The 26,681-nt window shown below is 41.2% G+C and overlaps 1 protein-coding gene across 1 annotated transcript in view; it reads right to left on the reverse strand.

The window, feature by feature from the left end:
• Positions 1 to 26,681, reverse strand: part of STPG2 (sperm tail PG-rich repeat containing 2) — a 2,754,965-nt gene that overhangs the window by 2,208,263 nt on the left and 520,021 nt on the right. The window contains exon 5 of the mRNA XM_086961953.1: positions 147 to 262. Within this exon, the coding sequence (XP_086818079.1) occupies positions 147 to 262 (116 nt within the window). The remainder of the gene's footprint in view (positions 1 to 146; positions 263 to 26,681) is intronic.

Below are 26,681 nucleotides of genomic sequence, written 5' to 3' on the forward strand. Positions count from 1 at the left end.
ACCGTCTAAGCTTCCGCTCAGTTTTGTTTTATCACTCAAGACATTATCTAATTAAGGAATCATTGGATTTAATCGGAAGGCGTTAAACTAACTTTCTGGGAATTAAAAGCCGAGCAGAACAAAGGAAGTGCCGTGGGACCACTTACTGGGTGACGTCATACGCTCCGGGTCCAGGTCCTTCCTGCTTCTGGTATTCTAAGCGCTTCGCGGTGAGGTTGCCGAAGTGCACTCCTTTGTACTTAGAAGTAGCATAGGCCTCGTGCTGGAAAAGAAAACGTGCTACATTTGAATAGGTGATGCGCACGAGGGCACTCGGGCACGCCTAAACGCAGACACACACATAGGCACTCACTTCTCAATCAATCACAGCTGCACTTCGCTACTATAGAGAATTTTAGATGGGCAACAGTGAATTACGGAGATGTTTTTCACTGTGGGTCCTGGATGACATCAAATACAGTAGCGGCCCGTTACGGGAGTCCCATAGGGCGGAAAGGCGGGGCGGGGCAGGGTGGGGGGTAGTAAACACCGGAATATGGATGATCCGAGGTAAGTAAACAATTAAATAAATAAAACGAATTTCTTAGCACGCACTGCATCGCATTTTGCGCGGAGCTTGAGTGGATTATGATGTCACTCAGGATCCCCAAGGTGAAAAACATACCTATAATTTACTTTTTACCCATCTACAATTTTAAGTTAAGTATGGCCCCCAAAATCATCTGCCCCCTATTTCAACTGCTATGCAGGAACAGAGGAGTAATGGTTGAGCCATACATAACATAGCCTCATGTCTCTGACCCAAATGTGAAAAAATACCTTATGTGTAAACTTTAACCAATCCCACCACCTCCCCTGCCTTCTTTCCCTCTCATGCAGCTGTTTCTGCTTTCAGTCAAAGCGGGCAAGCATGCAGCCCTGATAGGCTCGCAAGGGGTCCTGATAGCCGGACGATACAAGGGCCATTTCAACACGGTCTGTTAGATCTCAGTTTTGACAACGCAAGTCGATACATCGACTTGCGCTGGAGGGGCGCTGGACTTAGGAATAGTGTAATTACTATTCCAACTCCAGTCTACACACAGTAGGGAAGGTGTTGGAAACAGTAATTTACACTATTCCCTAGTCTACAACGCCCCCCAGTGCAAGTCGATGTAACGACTTGCGTAGTGAAAACCACAATGTAATTGTGCCACGTTGAAATGGATGCATGGAAGGCCTTTATGACATTGCAACAGTGGGTAGCAAGTTTCGGTATCAACTGCCGCTATGTCATAGCAGAGAGTTACCAGATTTAGAATCTGGTGTAAACTATAGCGGATCCTATGGAAGCCATGTATAACAAATTGCTTTCCAACTGTTGCATCATTTCGATCAAGAGAATTGTTTGTTTTAGGAGCTGGTGTCCGTTCCTGCAGCGCAATAAAAATGACTTATTTTGTTATCTATCGATTTATTTAATTAGTGTATCCAATTTAGCATCATCACAGTAATGGAAAGCTGAGTAGACCCTACCAAGATTCAAGTGTGTGACCTACATACCATTCCATACGCCATGGAAAAGCGCTCAGCTCACTGAGCCATCCTGCCGAGGATGTATAGAGCTTAGTACTGCACAAGTTGTCCTTTAGCAGTCCTGTAATTAAAAGGTGTCATGTCACCCAATTTAATAATACTCAATCTGTCAAACTCTGAAAAAAAGGCTGAACTGCACGATGAGATCCAAACTTGTGACCTGCTGGGAACACAACTCACTGAGCCACCTTGCCAATGAGTAAATTAAGAGGCCCAACCTATAAAAAGCCTTCATATTACATAATTTGCATTTTTAATTTTCTCCTCTCTGTCTGCCTAAAGGCTTCAGGTTGGCAGGTGCTGATCAGAGAACTGAATGTGCTTGCAGGCAGAGTGTCAATTATCACTTCAACAGTTGCAACTGCTGACATTCAAACAGGCTGATTTCATGCACATGATGTTTTCATCATTTGGCAAAAGAAAGCCGTGGCTCCCTGCAAGCTAAACAAGCACTGGTAAAGCTAAACGTTCAAAATATTTTATTTTCTAAACTGCTTTTTTATTGTTGTGTGTTTGTGTCAGTGGTTGTTTTGATGAGTGTGAGAAATAGGTTCTGCTCATTTAATGTCTGTGTTTCTCGCTTTCAAACTACTTGGTTTTCGGACTTCTGTGCTGAGTGAATCTCACTACTTGAATCTCACTCACTGTAAACTCTGTTATGATGGAATGAGAGACCTAAGCACTAGTGTCTGCCTTTTAGGATAAGATCTGGTCTCCAAAGGTCTCCCTCCTTCCCAACCTCTGCTTTCTCCAGCCATGTCAGAAAACCTGGAATGTGGATGCTTTGAACTTCCGGTGGCCCAAGAAATTACTTTTGCCTTTTGCCCATTTGCTCCCAGGGTCTTAGTGAAGATAAGAATTGATCAAGCAGACGTCCTTCTTGTGGCGCCATATTGGTTCCGTCAACTGTGGTTACCAATGCTTTTACAGATGGCAGAGCAGCCACCCTGAATCCTTCCTGTGATACCTCCTCTTCCGAGATTTCCCTTGCTACCAGAGAGTACTCTGGATTGTCTCTAATGGTGTCGAAATTGAGAGACACAGGTTAGAATATTTAGGCTGTTCACCTGATAAGACTATATCTATCCAAAATCCCACAAATTAAACAGCTTTAAAATTGTATCAAATACATCAGAAAAAATTATTTCCTGGTGTAAGCCTAAGAATATAGCTCCTTCTTCTTGTGAAGGTGGTAAGATCCTGGAATCGTTACATGACACATTTCTCCTGGACCGCATATAATACCCCATATAATAGAGCCATTCTCCAGTAACTAAGCCTATTCCTGGAAAAGGTGGGGGTGGGACCAAAATATGGAGGTATGTGTGTGTTTGTGTATGCATGTATATATATGTATATGGTACTTATATAGCACAAAACTAGCCAAAAGGCAGTGGAGGGCTATACTTGGTAAAAGACAAGCATACATTCAATGAGTAAGAGGAGAGGAACCTGGGTTGTGTATAGTTAATGCAGTGTGATGTAGTGTTCTTTAAAGAGGTAAGTCGTCAGCCTTTTTCTAAATTGAAACAGCACTGGGGCAGACCGGATTGATATAGCGATACTGTTCCAGATTCTGGGTGCGTAGATGTGCTAACTACTTTTCACACTGCTCCTAGCCTGGGATGCTCAACCCCACAAAAACAAATGAGGGTAGCAAGACCTCTTGAACCAGCCACAGGAGGGGTTGCCCTTTTTAGGGAGGGGACTAGGCAGCTGTGACAGTTAGGGACGAGACTTAGGTCTTTCAAGAGACCACTTTATGGTACCATCTAGGAAGTTCCCGAAATGTGCAGGAGCATTGGAGTAAGGGTGGAGGGAAGAAGTCTACTATACAATTGAGGTGGAGTGCCTACTTCTTGAACTTTTCACCCCCACTGAAAAACCCCTGTGCATGGGAGATACTTGAGAACAGTATGGCCCATGAGAGGCGACACTGGAGAAATGCCTAGTTGGAAGAAAGGAGACTCCAGACTCTGTAGAGATGGACTCGTGGAATTGTGGATTCCAGTTGGCACCCAGGGACCCTTGATCTTCTGCTTACTGGCCCTCCAAGGCCAGTGACCTCCAGAAAGAGGGGACACTGGCTTCGACTGACTCAGGTACTTAGCAAGTGGACAAAGAAGACGTGGAACCTGGAGGGTGTAGGCCGGGAGGGCAGTATGCCTTGGGACACTAAGAGTGCAGCTGACGGAGATTCCAGCACCCAATGAGTCTGTGTCTGAAGATGTTGGGTTTAGAGCAGACCAGTAGAGCATAACGAACATTGGTGGTGCAGTGGCACCAGGGCCCAGAATGGCCCACTAAATCCCAATATTTGTTCAAAGGAGACATTTTACTTGCTTGAACCAGGCCCCTGTCATCCTTGCTACACCTCTGTTGACCAACATCTTTCCCTGGGGCCCCTGGCAGAGCCGCTCTTCCTAGGCTCCTGATATTATTAATTTTCCAACATTCCTGAGGCTCTACATCGGCCATTCGGTCTTATGACAACTAATTTAGTCGTACAGATCCAGAGGCTTAAAAGTTAAGCAAAGACAAAATAATAAATGGCCTGAATATGTTTGAGTAGATTTCGTGCAAGAGGATCGATTGAAATTAATTGACTTACATCTACTATTTGGAGGGGATTATTCAGGCTACAACGAGAAGAAATGAAGCTCCAGTTTAATACAGAAGCGCTTGGCTACTGTGCAGTGGTGGTCCGCACGTATCTAAGTGCTAGTGCGGCCAGAGGGAGTTTGGCGGGTTGGGGAATAAAATTTGAAAAAGACTTACCTGCCGCTCATCTCCCGCTGGTGCTGCTCCTCGCATCCAGCCCAGAAGGGGCTCGGCCTCAAAGCACATGTTTTCCACCCAATCTAGAAGCTGATCTCATGCTATACCTAGCATGACAGTAGCGCCAGGATTGGTCTGAGTGGCCTCATTTGATGCTCAGACAGTGCCTGGAAGCCTGTGGCTTTTCTCCAAACTGGCTGTGCAAGACAGCTGGGTAGGAGAAACATAAGTGTGCATGTCTGTTTGGCAAGCCTAAGAAGGCCGGCCAAACTGGCATGCACACTTATAAGTGCACACTACTCCTCCTCCCTGACATGCTCCGCCCTGCCCCACCCTATACTCATTGCACGGCTCAGAGACAAATAAAATGATAATAACAATGTGTTATTATCATTTTATTTATCATTTTCTGGCTTTGGGCAGTGGAGCGAAGCTTGTCTGCCCTTACGGAGGAGCAGCCCATGCTAGCGTGTGTGTTGGTGTGCAGTGATACTCACATAATAGACAGCAACAATACAACAACAAAAAAGAATACATTTAATTCCGCCCACTCCCAAACAGCCATCCAGCAATCATGTATAACAAGGTTGTTGGTGAGTTAAGTTTCACAGGTTTTAAAGTATTTTTTAAAAGTTTCCGGCAATAACACACCTACAACACTGTGCATGTATTGGGCTGCACACAAGAGAGCTACTGCTGAAGCCATGTGCCAGATGTCAGGCTTTGGCTCATCCGGAAATCCCCTTGGAATCTCGGGCTAAAAACGAGGCGAGCCTTCTTGTATTTTTGCCACCTACCCTCCCTTGAGCATGCTTGTATATTGATCTACAAGCTCCTTCCCCCCCACCCCCCAACAAAGCATGGGCGATACCTACAACAATTTGGGCCTTTTGAAAAGCTGGGAAGGGCTGGTCTTAGGAGTATAGAGAAGGAGAGAGGACAAAACACCCCAGTTATTGCTGTCTTTTAATACACAATCAGATGGTAGTGGGACCTATTTCCCTTGCTAGTATTTTGGTCTATGTCACCCTTGTTATGCCAATGTATATTTCTATGTGCAGAAATGTTACTGTTGCTCAGGTTCTCTCTTTGAGAAAGGGTGCCCTGGTTAAAATTTATTTATGTCAATTCACTGGAGAAAAACTGCCAGAAAATATTACACTTTCTTTGTCAGCGAGGACATGCTGCTACCCATTCGCTGAAGAGTAAATGAACCAATTGAACAAATAGAGCACAGGTGAAAGAGTAATAGTGCCCAGTAGTGGTCATAAAACAGATTGCAGCATTTGATCATTTGCTAAATGGAGTGTTTGGACAGGAAAGTCCTCTGAATGGTAAAGATGTGTACTCTGCCCTGAGTGCCCAACTGTACTGTTTTCGAGATCCCTAAAGCTGATTTGTTTTGTCATAGCTGAAAATGGATCATGCGTGTGCGCCATGTCATTGGCCTGTCTCACACATTGCAGTCTGGTTGGACCGATGAGGTGCCCAAAGTGCTACCCTCACAGTGGTGGATGGCAGTTTTGCTGTTCACACTTGGCCTACATCAGCTAGATGTGGAGTGCTGCATAGCACAGGAGTAGTGACACTGCGTATGTTGTATGTGTGCCTGGGAAGAGTACAGTACAAGGATGGAGCAGGACTATGCAGTGCATGTGTGGTTAGTACATGTATTGGGTGTATATATGCCAGAGAGGCATACATTACAGTATGTGCTGGGCGTATGTGTGCTGGCATGAAGTACAATACATGAAAGGTGAAGAGTTGTGCAACGCGCACATGGTAAGTGTGCGTGCTGGCAGTGTGTGTTTGTAAAGAGCTCACTCTGGTTAAATATAGGAAACCTTCAATGCTGAACAGTGCGCACGGACTGGTCCTGTGTGCTGAATGCATGTGTATATGTGAGGACACAATGCATAGAGGTATTAGTGTTGAACAGAAAGAGTGCTATGAATGTACAATGAGTGGGTGTGCCGGCAATGGTACATTGTATGAAGTACCCTGGGTTCTATTTTGGGAAGCCAAGGCATGCCTGGTAAAGGTAAGAGGAGGAGAGGAATACCCCCAACACAGATTTGTGGATTCCTGCATTCCTGAGAGCTAGGTGGGGACACACTGGAGGAAAAAGAAGAGAATCCCTTTACATTTCAAAAGACTGCTCTTTGATTCAGTGATAGATCACAAGGATGGGGCCTGGACACCTCTCAGGAAGGGAGATGGGGCTGATAAGAGAATCATAAAGAGTAGGGCTGGGGGTCCAGGATTAACCTTTTGAACTGTGACTGACATCCAGATGTGAACTTCGGTTTCTTCCATAATAATCCACATTTTGTAAAGTGCAACCATATTACCCCTTAAGGTTTAAAGGCGATGGGGGCTGTCAGGGAGATTAAATGAGCTAATGGCCAGAGTCACATGGTGCTGAGCCGAGCTGCCACTGGTGATCGAACCCTGAGCCATGCACTCCGTAGTCAGTCGCACTGGCTGCCCAAGAATTGTGTTGTGGACAATCAGCTTTGAAATCTCGCCTGTGGCAGAAGAAAGATGAAAAGGAGAAGTGCCTACTTCAAAAGAAACAGAAAACCAGCATAAACCTTCAAAGACTCAGACACTAAATTACATTTGGTGTCTGGAAAAGGTCTATAAGAAGGGGAGGTTGAGTTTCTAAAAATGTGTAATCTGCCAAGCAGCCAGATGGACTGTGTGAGAAAGGGAAGCTGTACACGACTTCTGCCTATGACCAGGACTGATGGCCAAGGCCTGATAGCAACCCCCGTATGCTAATTGAGGGCCCCTGTACACTTAGCCAGATGTTAGGCTACAACTGTACCGTTGCACTTCAGTAATCCCATATGCCAGAGGGGACTACGAGTAAAGTTACCGCTTCAAGGAGGACCAAGACTTGTGACAGTCCAGGCAAGGGCGCATGTGCTGCTGAGAGAGCCTGCACCCATATCACCATGAATGCCAGCAGGGGCTACCGGTACCAATGTTGCCAAGGGATTTGGGCTGCCACCTGAAGGAGAGACTGAGGCTGTGATCCACAGGTTTGACCTGTACTGTGAAGGAACTGCCCCTGACTTACCTCTAAGGACTGCTGGAGACACTGTGTATGGCCATGCACCCTTACTGGCTCCAGTTGGAAGCTGAAGAAAGGATTCCACCCCCGCCCCCATTGAGCAAAGTCAACTTACCACATGGTCATGAGCAGAGAGCTGCTCCGATATCTTGGAGACCCCCACAGTGGCGCTCAGGAGCGAGAGCCTGCACTCAGCCATGTGCTGTCGCATGGGCTGCGAGCAGCCTGACCTCTCCGAGCTCTGCCGGCACTCACTGTGCACGTTTAAAGACACCCGCTGCACTGGTGAACTCTTATTTGCTACAACAGTGGGTAAGACGTGAAGTGGGCCAATTGGTCCCCGGGAAACTCACTGCTAACTGTGCTTGGGCACCATAGACACTTTTGACTGAGTTCCTAAAGGGTCAAAAGGGAGAACTTGAAAACAGCATTCCCTGATGGGGCCAACAGTGAATGGAGAATAGCCCTGAATATATTACATGGAAGAGGGTGGGACAGGGTTTTGCCTGACAACTATTGGAACCCCGACCTCAACGTGGATTGTGTTGTTGCATTTAACGCTGCAACTCTTTGTCTGTGTAGAGTTAGAAATACAATACTACCTTTTCTTAGAAAAGCAGGTATTTGATGGGACATTGATTTATTTTTCATACTGTTTGCACATTGAGTTATGCTCACTGACCTGTATCTACATTCTCCCAGAGGGTGTCTTTACTGCTTAACCACAGCTGCCACTGAAAGTCAAGTGCAGAAGAGGTACTTGGCCACGTTGAGCGGGATCCATAAAAGGTCGGGCCCCGGAACATCAGGAGTAAAAGGCCTCAACCACCATGGTTGGGGGACCCTGCATGCCTCATGGCACCTGCATGCCATGTGGCCTCTGCATGCCCCATGGCCCTCTGAAAGGGGGTTTAATAGAAGGGTACAATAATTCCCAACTCCCCTGTCCCCTTCAGTCTTCAAAATCAGCCAGGTAATGTTCTCCTGGGTGACAGGCACTGGATGACTCGTTTTAAAGTTGAACCTCACTTCAGGGGGCCCTAATTAAGCATGGCCTACTAATTCAGATGGGGTTCATAACAGCAATCACAGGTTCAAAAACAATTTTGAGTTCCTCTGAAACATTGAGGATTGCTTTTACTGGCACTTATGGATGAAACTCTGGCTTAAAATGAGGAATTGGCATGTGAATCAGGCCCAGAATTACCGACCTCCCCCCAAATAATTCCTCATTGTTTAGGGAATCCTCAGGGTTTAACTCATAATTGGCCAGATTTCACCAACCCCGAGTTACAAGTGCCCTGGGTATTTGTAACTCTGGGGGTGGAAACAATACAGCCTATTCACCATACTGAATGTGGCCTTCGAAAAGCTAAGGGTACTTACCAGGCTCCCGTGCCCAATTCTCTAGCCAAGATCCAGATGTCTGCAGCTGACAACCTGCATGGGAGAGGAGCTTTGAGTCTGGCCCACAACTTACAGCAGTTTCATCATAATGGCGCAAATCTATCCTCATTAACCAAACAATTTATCCCATACATTATGGCAGGTGACATATAAGGAAGCCACTGGCTCCTCCAGACTTCTAAGTGAATCAGGAAGCCTTTCATTCGTTATGATAAATTATCAAAAAACTAAATGTAATTTCGGTGACAACTTTATTACAAATTGTTTTTTTATAAGTATACCATACAATAATGTGCCAAGCCAAGTAGTTCACAAAGGTGGGTGAAATAGACTGGTGGTTTGAGCACATTCTGCAGAGATATATATGGAATTTGCAGGTTGACAGGTCAAGAGGCAAAGCAAGACCCGTTTCCTTCCTCTGTGTTAGGCACAGCCGGCTCAGGTTGCTGTGCTGAAGTCTTTTGCCACTACACTTGTACTACATGAATGTGTTTTTTAGGGTGTATGGCTCCAGGATGCCATTGATTTCACAGAGCACTGAGGAGCATAGAGAGGGGAGAGAGACGGAGAGGGAGCGAGAGAGGAGTCAGGAGAGAGCAAGAGAAAAGGGGATAGCAAAACAGATTAGAGGAAGAGAGAGGCCTAGGGTGCCGAGTCAGAAAGGAGGAGAGAGAGGGGTAGGGAGAGAAAATAGAAAAATTCAGATAAAGAACAAACAAGCATTGGCAAAGCCACTAGGTCTCGCCTATGCAAGAACTATCAGCTTTGGCAATGTGTTTTAGCCATTATGTACACCAGTGTGGCTGCTGTTCTGCATGGCTAAAATTAGTGGCATGTGATGGGGTAGATAGGAGAGGGGTAGATTGAGGTAGAGTGGAATAGGGTAGATTGGAGTAAAGTGGAGTGGGTAGGTTAGCATAGAGTGAAGTCGGAGTAGAGTGAGGCAGAATGGAGTGGGGTGGATTGGGGTAGATTGCAGTGGGGAGGAGTGGGCTAAATTGGAGTAGATTGAAGTTGGGTAGATTGTAGGGGGTTGGGTAACTTAGTGTGCTAGAGTGGAGTGTTGTAGACTGAAATGGGGTAGATTGGGTGGAGTGGGGTGTATTGAGGTGAGTTGGGTAGATTGGAGTGGAGTAGATTGGGGTGGATTGAAGTGGAGTAGATTGGAGTGGGATAACTAGGAGTAAGGTAAATTGGAGTAGACTGGGGTAGAGTGAAGAGGCATATATTGGGGTATATGGGAATGGAGATGGGTAGATTGGAGAAGAGAGGAGTCAGGTGATTTGGGTACATTTTTAGTGGGGTGGACTGGAGTGGAGGTGGGTAGATTGGAATGGAGTGGGTTAGATTGGGTGGATTGTAATAGGGTAGAATGGAATGGAGTGGATTGGAGGTAAATTGGGGTAGTTTGGAGTAGGGTAGATTGGGGTATAGTGGAGTGAAGGGGGTGGGGTAGATTGGGGAGTAGGGTAGATTGAAGTTGTGTGGAGTAGATTGGAATGGGGTGGGATAGATTGGAGTGGAGTACATTAGGGTAGATTGGAGTGGGGTAGAAGGTGGTGGAGTGGGGTAGATTGAAGTGGAGTAGATTAGAGTGGAAAGGAGTTGGATAGATTGCAGTGGAGTTTGGAACTGAGTGTGGTAAAGTGGACTGGGGTAGATTGGAGTGGAGTAGAGTGGAGTCGGTAGACTGGAAATGGAGTTGTATAGATTTGAGTGGAGTGGGTTGGACTGGCGTACATTGGAGTGGGGTGAATTGGGGTAGATTGGAGCAGGGTAGTTTGGAATTGTCTGGAGTGGAGTGGGGTAGACTGAGGTAGACTGCAGTTAGTAGATTTGACTGGATGGAGTAGATTGGGGTGGAGTGGGGTAGAATGGAGGTGGTGGGGTTGATTGGATTAGATGGAGTGGAGTGATGTAGATTGGAGTGAAGTGGAGTAGATTGGAGTGGAGTGGAGTTGATTGGAGTGGAATATGGTAGATTGGATCATAGTGGAGTGTATTGGGGTAGATTGGGTTAGAGTGGAGTAGATTGAAGTGGGGTAGATTGTGGTGGGGTAGATTGCAGTGGGGTGGGTAAATTGGGATGGGGTAGATTGGAGTGCGGTAGACTGGGTAGAGTTTGGGGTAGATTGTAGCGAAGTGGAGTGAGGGGGTAGATTGGGGTACATTGGAGTGGAATGAAGTGGGATAGATTGGAGTGGAGTGGGATAGAATGGAGTGAAATGGGATAGATTGCAGTCAAGTGAGGTGGAGTCGGGTGAGTGGTGTGGGATGGAGTGGAGTGGCGTGTTGCTTCATGGAGAGAGTGGTGTAGATTGCAGTGGCGTGGAGTCGAGTGGTGTGGCGTTTTGTATAGTGTCTTAGAGTGAGGGGTTTAAGTGGAATGGCATGTCATTTGCTGGAGTGTTGCAGAATGGAGTGGCTTGGCATAGAGTGGAAGGGTCTAGTGGAGTGGCGTACTCTGGAGTATGAATGGTTTTGTAGCATACCGCCATTACAGAAACACATTTTCAATTGAAATGACCATTACATTTGCTCTGAAATACGTATGGTTTTGCTGGACACAAACGATAATGTGTGCAAATGTTGTCACCTAGTGTATTGATGTGTTTTGATTATATTCAAATATTTGTTTCTACCCCAATTCAGAATTGGACATAAAAAGTGCTTCATTTGTACTAATTCTGATAAATTCTGAAACGTCAGCACAGTTCATTTTTTTGTTATGTATCAGAAAAAACATCCTACTCCCTCTCCTCTTATATGGATTCTGAGTAGGATTGTCACATAAATTCTCTCACTTTGAAGTCAGAGAAAGAAAAGTAAACATCATGCTAAGAGAGAGCTTGACATTTGACCTCTACCTTTGAATGCACAGCAAATGTGACAAAATAAGAGCAATATTTAAAGGCCTGTTTACAGAAAGCGGGTTCATGGAAGAATACAGAAGACAAGGTTTGGGCAACAAAAGGGACGACTCAAGCTGGACAGCATAAAGCAAATAAAGTCAGCATATAAAAAAGAAGGCCAGAAAATATGAGTTACAAACCACAGAGCCAATGGTAAGCAATGGGTGGAATGCATTTCTAGTTAGCTTTCTGAATGTCCAGAAGATTACTTTTAACAAACCAAAAAAACACAATAAGATGATGGATGGAGCGCTGAAACTTTTCAGACACTCACCCCAATCACTATTTGATGTGGGTTAAATCCATCATCATTCTTCTGCTCACTTCGGCACCCCAGTTGGTATGTCCAGACATGGGTCCCTTGCTCACTTTGCCCCTGGATTCAAGCTAACCTGGCTGATGAGGAGTGAAACCCTGAAACCTGTCCAAGGATGTTTGTTTCAGGTCCAGGGAGGACCTGGCAGGGCAGTTCGGCCTGAACTGTTCCCATGAGGAGCAGGGTAAAAACTGATTTACATATGGCTGGGTCCAAACTGGGGTGCCTTAGTGAGCAGAACAATGGTGATGGATTAAACCCAGATCTGTGACTGGTGGTGAGTGTCTGAAAAGTTTCAGCACTCCGTCCATCATCTTATTGTGTTTGCCATTTTAGCAAACCCGGTAGACTTCAACCTATAAAGAGAGTGTGTGCAAGAGAGAGAGAGACTAAAGGTAAACGTGAGATTGTGTGAGCAAAAGGCAGAAAGGGTACAATTTTACAGCACAACCACTGATTGCAGTCCTGAAAACCAAACCATTTTTTATGGCTCTGCTCATGTTGGGGCTCTGTGAGCTAAGCCAGACACCTGGCTCAGCTCTGGCTCCAGATATCAGTGGTGGTCGGGACAGCCAGTCCTGCACTGACCAGAGACATTTCACAATTCGCCGCCTCAGAATTCTGTTTTTTTAATGCATAACTGGAGTAGCCTAGCTCTGAGATTACCCTTGGGGCGCTTTGTGTAGTAGGGGGAGGTGTCACAGTCACCAAAAGGATTTGGCAGGCAGCAGTCAAGCAAATAGAACACCGGCTACACATTTGGAAATCAAAGTCTGTCTTAATTCCTCACTGGGCATGACGCTGCTCATCTTAAGCTGAGCTTCTTTGTGGTTGGACAGCTGCAGCGAAAGTCATCCAATCAGTGGGGTAGCTTCCATTGGTGCAGCACGTGCACGGGTATCAGGGCCAGGAGTCCCAGTGCCTGCTCTTAAAAATGAAACTGAAATATTGCATTTTTCTTTTTGAAACACATCCCATTTTGCTTTAAAGAAGACGAGCTGCATTAAAAAACAAGCACTGGCGTTGCCAATAGGTCTTGCAGTAGGAAAGTTGGAGCTATTGGTTTTGTGAGTGGCGTTGCGTGTGTGAGTGGCGTTGCGTGTGTGAGTGGCGTTGCGTGTGTGAGTGGCATTGCGTGTGTGAGTGGCGTTGCATGTGTGAGTGGCGTTGCGTGTGTGAGTGGCGTTGCGTGTGTGAGTGGCATTGCGTGTGTGAGTGGCGTAGTGTGTGTGAGTGGCGTAGTGTGTGTGAGTGGCGTTGCGTGGGTGAGTGGCGTTGCGTGTGTGAGTGGCGTTGCGTGTGTGAGTGGCGTTGCGTGGGTGAGTTGTGTTGCGTGTGTGAGTGGTGTTGCTTGGGTGAGTGGCGTTGCGTGGATGAGTGGCGTTGCGTGGATGAGTGGGGTTGCGTGGATGAGTATGAGTGGGGTTGCGTGGATGAGTAGCGTTGCGTGTGTGAGTGGTGTTGCTTGGGTGAGTGACGTTGCGTGGTTGAGTGTGGTGTTGCGTGGATGATAGTGGGCTTGCGTGGGTGTGAGTGGCGTTGTGTGTCTGTAAGTGTTGCTGTGTGGGTGAAAGTGGCACAGAGTCTTTGATGTGACATTTCAGGTGCAGCGCATGAGATTGATGCAAGGAGCAGGCATGGGAAACAAAACCTTCCTGATGTGAGAGACGATAACGGGTGCATATGCATAGGAGGAGAATACAGGTATATGGCATGTGAAGATATCAGGTGGAAAGATTGGGTAGGGAAGATAATAGGTTCAGGGCTTGCAAGGCATGAGTAGAGTAAAGCATGACAAAATGGTGCAAGGCATGAAAAGAAACTAATGCCAGGTGTGGAAATTGAGGAGTAAAAATAACGATACGGCATGAGATGTCCAGCAAGAGAATATAAAATGTGTGCCAAATTCAGGTGGCATGGGTAGGTAATGTAGTTCAAGCAACTGTGATATAAGTGACATCACAGGCTTTGGTGTGCAAGGCTAGCGAAGGGCCGTCACTGATGTAAGGCTTAGGAAGAGAACATAAAACGTCGAAAACAAGGACAGCGAAGAAGATAGCTGTCTGACCATAGCTGATCCGAAAGTAGCCTTGTTTGCTATGATTACAAGTGCAAAGAATGTCCCGAGAAGGTAGGGAGTGCAAGGCATGATACAGGAAATTATGTGTGCCTTAAACCATGGTAATGTAAGCAAACTGATACAAGTTGATCGGCCGGGAAGCGGCCAGGAAACACAAGTACGGCCGGCCACATAATTAGGGGAGGAGAAGCCGCACAGCACACGCTGGGAGAAGCCCTTTGATGTGCTGTGCGGCCGCGATGCGCGCTCTGTGCTGGGGGAGGGCCATTAGGAACAGGAACAGATGGCCATGAAAGTGTATGGGCCAAATGCGCGTGCCTGTACGTGCACTCGAAGAAAACGCCACGGAAAAAAGCGGTGGTTTGACTATCCGATGGAGCACATGAATTCTCCCCCATTTCCCATTGCTTCATTGTTTTGTTTCAAATATTTACGCACAAACAAGAACCAAAAAAAAAAAAGCGAGGTCATTGAAACCAAAGCGGTCATTCGTCTGCACGTGATCAGATGACTCAAGGGATCTGTTTTTCATTTGTGGCTCTTTTTGACTGTTATTCAAAGAGACTGGCTCTTTCTGTGCAGTTGGCTCGGCGCTTCGTACATCTGCAGTTCAGAACAAGAACAAGTCGGGTTGGGGCGGGAGAGTGAGAGAGTGGGAGGGAAGAGCTGGAAAAGCCCAGGCTCGGCAGTGCAGCATGGCTGTGATTGCGTGGAGAGAGAGGGGAGGTGCTGGTGTGGGAGGGGGAGGCTGTGATTGCGTGGAGAGAGAGGGGAGGTGCTGGTGTGGGAGGGGGGAGGTGCTGGTGTGGGAGGGGGAGGCTGTGATTGCGTGGAAAGAGAGGGGAGGTGCTGGTGTGGGAGGGGGGAGGTGCTGGTGTGGGAGGGGGAGGCTGTGATTGCGTGGAGAGAAAGGGGAGGTGCTGGTGTGGGAGGGGGGAGTTGCTGGTGTGGGAGGAGTGCTGCTAGGGGAGGAGAAGCCTGATGCCGGATGGGGGCGGGAGAGGCTGGGCTTGCATGCGATGCGCGTGCATGTTCACGTGAACTTCATGAAAACCGCGGGGCTGAAAGCCCTCTGGTTTGAAGATGTTTTCGCCACATGAATTCTCGCTACGCTCGATGCGCTTGTGCACATCGATAGGTCGCGAGACCTAAAAATAAGTTACTCTATTTAAAAGCAAATACAGACATGATGGTCTGCTGTCCCCATCAGGCCATCATTCCTTTGTTTTTTGCAATTTCCAATGCGTTACAAATTGTGACCTACCTCATGAATATTAATGAGGTAGGTCAATTGCAAACCCATTTGGAATAGCTAAATGAGTCTGAAAAACATCTGTACATCGCATTTTGCAAGTTGCTAATTCCGAGTTCCAAAAAAATTGCAACTAGGGACTCCCAAAATGAATCGGTCGTACATGTGGCCGATGTTGCTGTCCAGTTCTCTCCCTTTTACACTACACAGCGAGCGTTGCATGAAAGCTTAAAATCTGACCCTAAATCTTTTTGCACATTTTGCAGCAGGCTTTCTTATTCTTTGTGTAATACATTTTTAAAATAATGATTTGCATATTTACAGTTCTTTCAGTCTCAGTCTGGCACTATAAATACACATATCGCTACTCCCCAGTGCACCAACCAGGATTTCGCTTTGTGAGTGGACGGGCCTGTCTTTGACTGTCTGGTTACACACAGTGCTGTCTTCAATGCGTTAGCCAATTGAGATATCATAACGCAAAAGGATGCATTTCTCAATGACTTCATAATATTTCATTTGTTTTTTTCTTGAAGGTGAAAGGGCGACAATACAGCGCAACCCAGCATACTTCAATTCAAGAACTGTGTGCACTCGAAGCTGCAGCAACCCCAGTGATTATTTAGAGCCGGTGGGGCACATATTTTTCACCATCAGACTTTGACACAGAGTAAGAGAGAGAAAAACCCAAAAGAGGAATAGGAGGAGACAGTTCAAGATGGAAAAACAGTCACAAAGGGAGAAATCAGGGGTGTAAATGAGCCTACAGGAGTGAGATTAAGGACAGAGAGTGCCTGTTGGTGGATTAAAGAGGCATGAGTTGGAATCAAGACAACCCAGCCTTGGTATTCAGTATCCCAGCATCTGCTAGCACACGCCATAGGCTTCTGAGCACAATTCAGAGCCCTGGAACTTATTCTTTTATACATAAAGCTCTATGCCTGAGCTGAGGAACACAATGGGGGCTGAATCCCCTTAGACCAATGGGTGTTGCACGCCTAGTTGCCGTTAATAACTAAGTTCAGTTGAACAGACAAGTGTAAATGTCCAAATATTACGCTTCCCTTATATATAAAAATCTAAATTTGAATGGGAAGGTTGGAGCTGTTCTAATTTCAATTAGGGCCACTCATCCTCCATACTATATTCTGTTTGGTGCACTAGAACTGATTCCATGAATCACTCTGATAATGCTGCCTTAATTTTTAGCTTCCAAATTCAAATTCCTTTCTATTTACAGAATGCTTTAAAATTTTCAATTGTACATTTTGCTTCTTTATTCTTACACACTTTATTCATCTGTTAATATTATTTAATTTTCTAGGCAGTCGCTTACTCACTGAGTAGACTTCGCGGACCCCGAGGCTTCCTGGATCACAGGGTAGAAATGGTAACTAGACATAATATCGACTCCATAATATCGAATGGACAAAATATCGAGTAAAAAATATCGACAATAATAAAATATCGATATCAAAATTATCGTTGGTCAAAATATCGACTAAAATAATGATAAAAAAATATCGATTACAAAAATATCGACTCAAAAATATCGACCAGACAAAATATCGATAAATAGTCAAAGTAAAAAATATCGAGAATATGTAGAAAAAATGTTTAAAAAAAGAAAAAAATATTAATATTAATATAAATTGTAGTTAATGTTTAGGAGCGGGTTGTGGGTTTATAGGGGAATAGGGTGGGAAGTAATTTAATAATAATTAATTAATGAATATATGTTTGTAATTTTTTTTATTATTAATTAATTGGTAATTAATTAATATTAATTAGTTAATTAATATAATTTTTTACATATTTTTTTAGTAATTAATTGTTAATTAATTAATTGTAATTAGTTAATTACATTAATTAGAGTAATTTTTTATTATCTATAATTTTGTGTTATTGTTAATTAATTAATTGGGAAAAATTAATATTAATTAATAAATTCAATTAATTACAGCTAATGTGCTAATATATTTACTTTATTGTTATTGTTAATTATTAATTAATTGGTAATTAAATAATAATAATTAATGTTGTGTAAAGGGGTATTTTTTTGGGTTCAGGGTCAGTTTTCAGTTTGTGGGTAAAGGGGTTTTGTTAGGGTTCAGGGTCAGTTTACAGTTTTTGGGTAAAGGGGTATTTGTAGGGTTCAGGGTCAGTTTTCAGTTCTTGGGTAAAGGGGTATTTTTTGTGTTCAGGGTCAGTTTTCAGTTTGTGGGTAAAGAGGTTTTTTAAGGGTTCAGGGTCAGTTTTCTGTTCTTGGGTAAAGGGGTATTTTTTGGGTTCAGGGTCAGTTTTCAGTTTGTGGGTAAAGGGGTTTTTTAAGGGTTCAGGGTCAGTTTTCAGTTTTTGGGTAAAGAGGTATTTTTAGGGTTCAGGGTCAGTTTTCAGTTCTTTGGTAAAGGGGTATTTTTAGGGTTCAGGGTCAGTTTTCAGTTTGTGGGTAAAGGGTTTTTTAAGGGTTCAGGGTCAGTTTTTAGTTTTTGGGTAAAGGGGTATTTTTAGGGTTCAGGGTCAGTTTTCAGTTCTTGGGTAAAGGGGTATTTTTTGGGTTCAGGGTCAGTTTTCAGTTCTTGGGTAAAGGGGTATTTTTTGGGTTCAGGGTCAGTTTTCAGTTTTTGGGTAAAGGAGTATTTGTAGGGTTCAGGGTCAGTTTTCAGTTCTTGGGTAAAGGGGTATTTTTGGGTTCAGGGTCAGTTTTCAGTTTGTGGGTAAAGGTTTTTTTTAAGGGTTCAGGGTCAGTTTTCAGTTTTTGGGTAAAGGGGTATTTTTAGGGTTCAGGGTCAGTTTTTAGTTCTTGGGTAAAGGGGTATTGTTTGGGTTCAGGGTCAGTTTTCAGTTTTTGGGTAAAGGGTTTTTTTTAGGGTTCAGGGTCAGTTTTGTGTTTTTGGGTAAAGGGGTATTTTTAGGGTTCAGGGTCAGTTTGGGTTTGTGGGTGAAGGGGTATTTTTAGTGTTCAGGGTCAGTTTAGGGTTTTTGGGGTACAGGCGTACAGGGTAAAAAAATTTTATAAAATTTAAGCTACTAAATGAAATTAAAAATAAAAATATTACATTACATTATTAAGTTTGTAATTTATTTACAAATTATATGTATTAGCACCTTCCCTGATATTAGCTAGACTGGAGTTGGAATAGTAATTATTAATTGGTTAGTGTCCAGCACCTTCCCTGATATTAGCTACACTGGAGTTGGATTAGTAATTAATCATTGGTCAGTGTCCACCACCTTCCCTGATATTAGCTTGACTGGAGTAGGAATAGTAAATAATTATTGGTCAGTGTCCAGCACCTTCCATGATATTAGCTTGACTGGAGTAGCAATAGTAAATATTAAATTGGTCAGTGTCCAGCACATTTGCATATATTTTCACATTACTGTGTTATTATATTAAAAAATAATGCAAAATGGATGTTTTCACAAAACTTTATTAAACTTTTTTTATTTTTTTTATGTGTACTACAATACAATGACAAACAAAACCAACATAACATTATTTTGAAATGTAGTATTCGCAGAATAACACATTATCATTTATATACATGTTATAAATTATCACACAAAATTATTTAACAACATTTTTTCTGTAAATAAAAAAAATTTTCATCATTAACTTTGAGTTACAAGTATTTATATTGAATTAAATAAAAAACAAGTTTTTTTTTCAGCTTCTTCCATTTATATTTAATAATGTTAATATTATATATTAATATTATTAAATATATATTTTTTACATTTACATTTTTATAAAGTAACATGACAATTATTATATTTGCTCAAGAAAATGGAAATACAAATTAAGACATTTTTTGTTACATATTTCAGACAATGTTGTTTTTAAATGAAACATGTAAATATATTATGTTGTAAACTTTATAACAGTATAGGGGAACAATATGTTTAATAATAATATCTGGTATTGGCAAAAGATTATTTATGCAATTATATACTTTTATAATACTTAGAGATTATTCTAATTTTTTTTTAATAATTAATAAAAATAATAACAAATATATTTATTATTATTATTATTAATTACTAAACATAATCATTTATTTCTTCTTTTCAGAAAAACATACATTCAGAGAAAATAAAATACATTATTTCAGGGCATTGTTTAAATATTAAATGGTTATAATTTTGATATTAATAACAATAAATAAGTTATATTATTTATTATTATTAATTATTACCATAAACAATTATAATGTTTAGTTAAAAACAAACACAAAGTTATTCCTATAAATGTACACAATAAGAAAATATTTACATATATTATTTCAAGTCTTACATAATTTTTTAATATTATTAATATATAATAATTACTATATATTAATTAATATTAAATATATTTATATGTTTTAAACATGTTAAATTATAATGAGTCTAGTGTATTAATTTGTTAAAATAACAATGTGTATGTATTATATTTTTTAACTATAACATTGTATTGTCTATGATACCTTTTCACAAATGGTTTAAGGGGACTACTTTTTTACCGCGTAAGGTTATTGCGCTTCATTCAGGACTGGAGAAGCTCGCGGTTGGGAGTTGCTTCGCGTGGAGAGAGGTAAGGTTATTTTTACATACAAATTATAACTGAGTGGTAATGTTTGAGGGTATATTCGAACTGTGTAGTGTTTTTGTGTGTATGTATGAATTGTTTAAGTAGCGTTTAGGTGAAATGTCGTCGTTATAGATGCGTCGGGTATGTTTTAGTTCTAGTGTTATTTTAAGTGTTAGGAAATGTCTTCTTACATGGTTACTGTTAATTGTGAGTGTATTTACAAATGTTATGGGCTATTTGTGGGTGGGTTTCGTTATGTCTGTTTTTTTACAGGTTCCGGTTCCTCGCATGAAATCTACATGGAAGGAAGCGTGTTTTTTTCCGGAGAAACTAATGTATGACTTATTATGGTTATATTTTGTCATGTATCTCCTATTTTTCGTGTTTGCCAGGAGCGGATTTTACAAATTTTAAACTTTTTTCGGGTTTTTGGAGGGTTTCGAATTGGATTGATACATTGATATGCGTGACCGTTTTTTAAAAGTTGTGTGTATATCACTTTAAATACTAAAGTGTCCACACTACTGTTTTCGGGATTTCCTGGAGCGTTTATTTCTTTTTTACTTAATTTTTGGGTTTTTGAGGGTTTCCCATATTGGAATTGTCCTATATTGGAATGGATTGTATGGATTGTATTTTGCTTGATTACGTCTTTTTCATCTACAAAAATTGTAGGTATTTTAAGTACTTTTTTTATTGGGTGGGAAATGTCGATCTTTATGTAATGTGTATGTGTGATGTAATTATAAATATTGCATATTTGTTCAGAAATAATGTCCCAAATTTTGATAAGTTTGTTAAACAAATATGTATTATTTATAATTGTTTACAAATATTTATGATTTGTAAAATTACCATTATTGTAAGAAGACATTTGTATATTTTGTAGACATTTTTATAGTAGACTTTTAGCTATTATTGACAGGTAGTCTAATCCTCTAGTTGTAGGATATAGTGTGACTTGACTTTGCAGTAGTCGGAACATTTGTTTAGTTTGTTTAGTGAGTTTTGGACCAATTTGTGTCACAGATTGTTCCATTCTTAGTTCTTGATAGCTTTGTTCTTTTTTCAAAGCTTCTAGTAGGGTATGGGATGTGGGTTTGCCTCTGCTTGTGGTAGCTTGGAAAGCATTATGCCACCCTTCTACACTGTTGTTTGTTTTAGCCTCTTGGTTTAAAGTACTATGATAGACATTCCACCAAGGGATTTGGAATTTGGGTTGGCGTCGATGTCCCGATCTGTGCAACCTTCCCACCCAAGTATCTTCGAAATAGTCCAGTAATGGGGTTAGTTCATCTTCATTCCTCTTGTAATATGTGCTGTCAATTAATAAATTGTAGTGTTCCGCTACATCGGTAACAGGAACGTAGGCCATTGCTATAAATTTTTTAACTTGATAGGCAAAGGTGCTATCTGTTGAGTATAGTATACTTAAAGTTGATTTTTGGAGATGCCTCCATATGCTCTGATTGAAATGATAATAGCAACCCTGGATTGCTGAGTGGGGAAATGTTCTCAAAATGCTATTAATCATAGCTAATTCGAAATCAATAATTATTTTTTGTGGAAAATAATTATTGATTTCAGTTTTGAGAACATTTAATATTTCTGTATAAGTGTTTTGCTGTTTGTTGGGTAGCAAACAGTAAATGAAAGGTATGTTAGAGTTATGGTATAAACCGTGGATGGAATATAGTTGATAAAGAGGTTTTGGGCATGGTTTAAATGTTCCATCCATCATCCATTGGGGACACTGTTGGATTTTTCTTAAATTACTTGCAGTTGCAAACATAATGATTCTGTTTGTACTGCTTTCATTGTCAAAAAGGATACATTTGTCTTTATTGTGTGTGATGCCCATTTCTGGTGAAATAATAATTTCCTCAAAAGTAGTAGGGTTGTTTTGGGTTGTGCTAGTGAGTCTTTTAGTGCGTGCAATTGTGCGTTTCAGGGAGTCAATAGAGGGTAGTTGACCTGAAGCATTGGCTGGGACTTTTAACAGTTCTTCTTTAAGGATTTGTGTTGTTGGTTTATCACTTTGTGTGCTAGCACTTTTAATACTTTCTAAAGCATCTCTTATTTCAATGTCTGTGACATTTGGGGGATGATTGTGTTCCCTGGTAAATAACACATTAGTTTCCTCTGTAGTAGCCCTCCCATAACATTTGTTTGAGTAATATTTGGTACACTTCCAAAAAACTTTTCTACCACTTTCTTTCCTGATTATACACATAACCCATATAACATAATAGTAATTTATTTTTCTGTGAAATAACAAATTCTGCACCTTCTGTCATTTTGTTTTACTTGTTCTAGGAAAGAGTAGAAAGAAATAAAATCAAAAAACATATATTTCACTTTATGGTGCAAACATAATTAATGATGTATTTAAACTTACAGTTACTAAAAGTAGTAATCACAAATGCAGAACTGTATTTTGAAGTGTTTTCTTGTATGTATTTCTTTATTTACTGTTGGTATGAAAATATAGAAATGCTAAGTTAATGTTTACACATAACAAACGTTTTTCCTAGGAAAAAGCAGTTGTCTATTTTGCTTAGTAGTACATTTGATGTAAACATTACATATACTTACTTGTTTAAATAGTTGAGTTGTAGTATTTGGTGGAGTACATCAAGGTAGTAAAGTTCAGATCTGTAGAGAAGATAGAATAAATAAATGTAAATTATTATAAATAATATTTTGAACCGTTGGGAAATGGGAAATATTTAAAAGTTTACTAACTTCTAAAGAAGTAGTTTTCTTTGCTGTAGGTAGAATAGCTGTATGATGTATTCAGAATATCTGTAGAGGAAATATAAAATATATAACATGGTGTTAAGAACATATTTTGCGTTTTTTTCGGAAGTTTTAGACAAATTACAAGTATACTTACATTTTTTACAAGGGTAGTCTTGTCTTTTGGTATAGTTGGTGTTGGGTGTTTTTATAGGATCTGTAGAATAGATGTATGATGTATTCAGAATATCTGTAGAGGAAATATAAAATATATAACATGGTGTTAAGAACATAGTTTGCGTTTTTTTCGGAAGTTTTAGACAAATTACAAGTATACTTACATTTTTTACAAGGGTAGTCTTGTCTTTTGGTATAGTTGATGTTGGATGTTTTTATAGGATCTGTGGGGAAGATGTAATATGCAAGATATGTTGTTTAGAAAATAGCATTTTTAATATTGGGTGTTTAATAACAAAAACATATATACTTACATGTTTAATTAGTGTAGTTTTATACATTTGTAGTGTAGAAATAGGAAAATCTCAGAATATCTGTGAATAAAATGTTTAAAATAAAGAATGAATCTTGTGAAATAGTGTTTAAAAACAGCAGTTGGTGTATAACAGAGCATTAATATATACTTACTATCTGATTTTCCAGGTGAAGAAATATGAGCATGTATAAGGAATTTATTTGGAGTAGTTTCTATCAGAAATGTAGGAGGAGATAAAAATAAAATAAGTGCAAGAGTTAGGAGATATAAGTAAAATAGTACACTACTAATTTAGATTTCTAAATAATGCACTGTAACTTACTTGAATAATTAGCTAGTGAGCTGGATCTTTAAATATGTTTGTTCAGGAACAAAATCTTCAGAGTGTTGGCATCTTCTTTCTATAGAGTTAGAAGCAACAAATGGTAGAATGCATGTATCCCTTTTATAGTATGTGTATTTTCTGTGCTTTGATTTGATTGGTTGTAGGATGTAATGAAGCATTGTATAGGCTAGTTTGAATTTTTTTTGTTAATTGGTGTGTTTGCTGATGTGAGAATGGTGGTATGTGGTGATTTCCGCATTAAAGCAGGTTAGTTGTTAAATAAAATATATGTGTAAGTGAAAATAAGTAATGAAAATGTTTGTTAAATGTAAAGAATATTTTTAAAATGATAGAACGCATTTAATAGAATGTATAGCAAATGTAGATAAATAGGAATGTTATAAAAGTAACAGGTATTATATGTAAAATGTATTTTGTATAGAGCAATGACTTTTATTGATGATTAATATGGTATTTTATACATGAAAGGGTACAAAAATGAACTCGATATTTTTTTGTAAACGATATTTTAGTAGTCTATATTTTAGTTGTCGATATTTTTGTAGTGTTAGGGGTCATTTCATGTAAAACGATATATTTGTAGTCGATATTTATTAAGGCGATATTTATGTTCTCGATATTATAAAGAGTCGATATTTTTGACTCGATATTTTTGTAGTTTGTGTAATAAGTATAGAAAGTCGATATTTTTGTCGTCGATAATTTTTCAACGATATTTTAGCAAGTCGATAATGTGACCGTCGATAATATTTCAGTGATCCGGTAGAAATATTTTCAGGATGGAAGGTGATACTCCTTCAATCTTAAGAGAAACAGGTGATCAGTTATAGCGCATGCCGCTAGAGGCAGTGCTTCCTGGCACTCAGAATTTGTGGAAATGATACAATTCAGATCGAGGAACATTATATGTTATGCTCAGGATCACACAATTTGGGCAAGCGGAGGAGGAGCAGCGCATTCTTACTCTAAATCCTGCCACTTATCCAAGTGTCAAGATTTGAAGATCATATCTTCACCACTATTGTTTCAAATTCACAATAGCTCCTTTCCTTTATCTTCATATTTTCTGTCATACAAAGCACTGTGAAAGCAAACTAAAAAGAGTAGTTGCACCCTGTATGAAAGCCATGCGGATCCCCTTAACTCGTTGGTATCATAATAGTATTTTGAATAGCGCTTAAAACAAGACATCGTTGTTTCTAAGCCCTGTGGTTGTACCGTTACTTACTTTATTTTTAGATACAGAATGTATCAGCTTCTAAAGATTGAAGGGCTGTGTTAACCATGCTGGGACTCGAACACAGGGCCTCCAAGTCGCAGCAGATGTCAGCAGTGAATGTTGAACCTGCTGATCTTTTTTGTGTTCTCCATCACTGCTAACAGCTTCAACACACTCATGCAACCTTTGCCTCCTACCTCTGACTCCAGTCTCAGCGTGGCAGACAGGGTTCACAAGCGATTCCGCAAAGTCTCACTTCTCTGCCCTCTATCACTCTTGTTCTTCAGGCTGCATCACAAATCCATATAATATTAATATATTTAGGTCAGAGTTTATGAAGACATGCATCTCATACCTGCAAACAAAGAAGTGGGCCACTGAAGGCTCGAGCAAGATCACTGGCTCTGGCTCAGCTTGAGGTCCTCTCAAACCCCTGAGCCCAAAACAAGCCGACCTTTCATGTGGCTCCTGCCTGCAACACAGGGGTGGCTTCTCCACTAGGACAAGGGAGCATCACCCCACTGCTTTCTCACAGTGCAAGAAGCAGAAACATAAAATGGTAATAACTTCCTGTTACTACCATTTTATGTTTAGTTGCAGGCAGGCGGGCGGTTGGGTGGGGCTGCTCTGCGAGTAGGGGAAGAGTGGTGTGCCCATTCCTGAGGGAGCAATGACTGTTTGGTCGGCCTAAACCAGTCATGCGCACTCTGCCCTTTCTCCTACAGGCAGCAATGCAGCCTGCATGGAGAACATGGCCTCCCTCTAAGCCCCTGGCTGGGCGGGGTCCCCACCTACCACAATTTCGTCATTGTGATTGGCTTAGGGGAGGGGATGGAGGCTGCCTGCTTCCTGTTCCTGCCGGAGGCAGGAGAGCAGGAGAAGCAGCAAAGAAGACATGGGATCCCGACGGCGGACAGGTAATTTTTTATTTATTAAATTAAACATGACCCCCCGCCACCCCACTTGCGACCAATGCCAGCTGCAACTGCTGCAACCCAATCTTTTACCTCGTGTACCAAGAGTTAAAGCATTACCCTTTGATGTAATGTGGAGGAAAAAACAAAGAGTCCCATCTAGTGGCTGAATTATACAGCGTGAAACCAAAAAAAACTGGGATTAATCCCAATTTCCTCAAATGTCTAAATTATGAAATCCAAGGCAAATATTGTATCTAAAGTTACCCTGTCTTCATTATTGCTTATGAGAGCACCTTAAAATAAGTGAGTTCAAGGCATGTGCTGTACAAAAGCTCTTGTTTGATTTGATAGACTATAATATTGCTTCATATATAATTAAACCCTAGTCCACATGACAAGGGACGTGCCTCTTAATTCACTAATGGTATTCTTCTCCTGGTGGTTGGAATAAATGTTTTTAAGTGGATGTTTAAAAACGTTCACTTTTAATAAATGTCTGTTATTGCAGTGATATATATATAATCTGTTATACAAAGATGTAACGCTTCGTGTACTGAAGAAATACAGTTTTTTGAATTTTGAAGTGACTTTATCATATTTTAACATGATGTTCGGTACACAATTTATATACCAAACAAGTTCATGGCTGGGCTCTGCCTGTTAATGTGTTGGCTCGCCCACCTCTACTGTTGGATCTGCTTTTAAGCATCAAAGAGTTGGAAGGGCATAGCAAACTTAGCTTTTTGCAATGATTATTTTAGAAGGCTCCAACCCTGGGTGAAGGGGCGAGTGACTGACATTAGAGCCTGAGGGAGAGGACACTTTCTTAGCTCAAGGACCCCACATGTAGAAAATGTCTGTTTCTCTTGCAAAGCCTCATGGGAGGCCTAGGACGAATGTATTTTCAGAACTCAGGACTCAGGAGTCCCTTTTCTTGTCCCAGGGGCAAGTATGTTTATCTGTGCTTAAAATGTCCGCTTACAATAATGCTCACT

Source organism: Lissotriton vulgaris, chromosome 3_1, assembly GCF_964263255.1.
Source record: "Lissotriton vulgaris chromosome 3_1, aLisVul1.2, whole genome shotgun sequence".
Classification (NCBI taxonomy): domain Eukaryota; kingdom Metazoa; phylum Chordata; class Amphibia; order Caudata; family Salamandridae; genus Lissotriton; species Lissotriton vulgaris.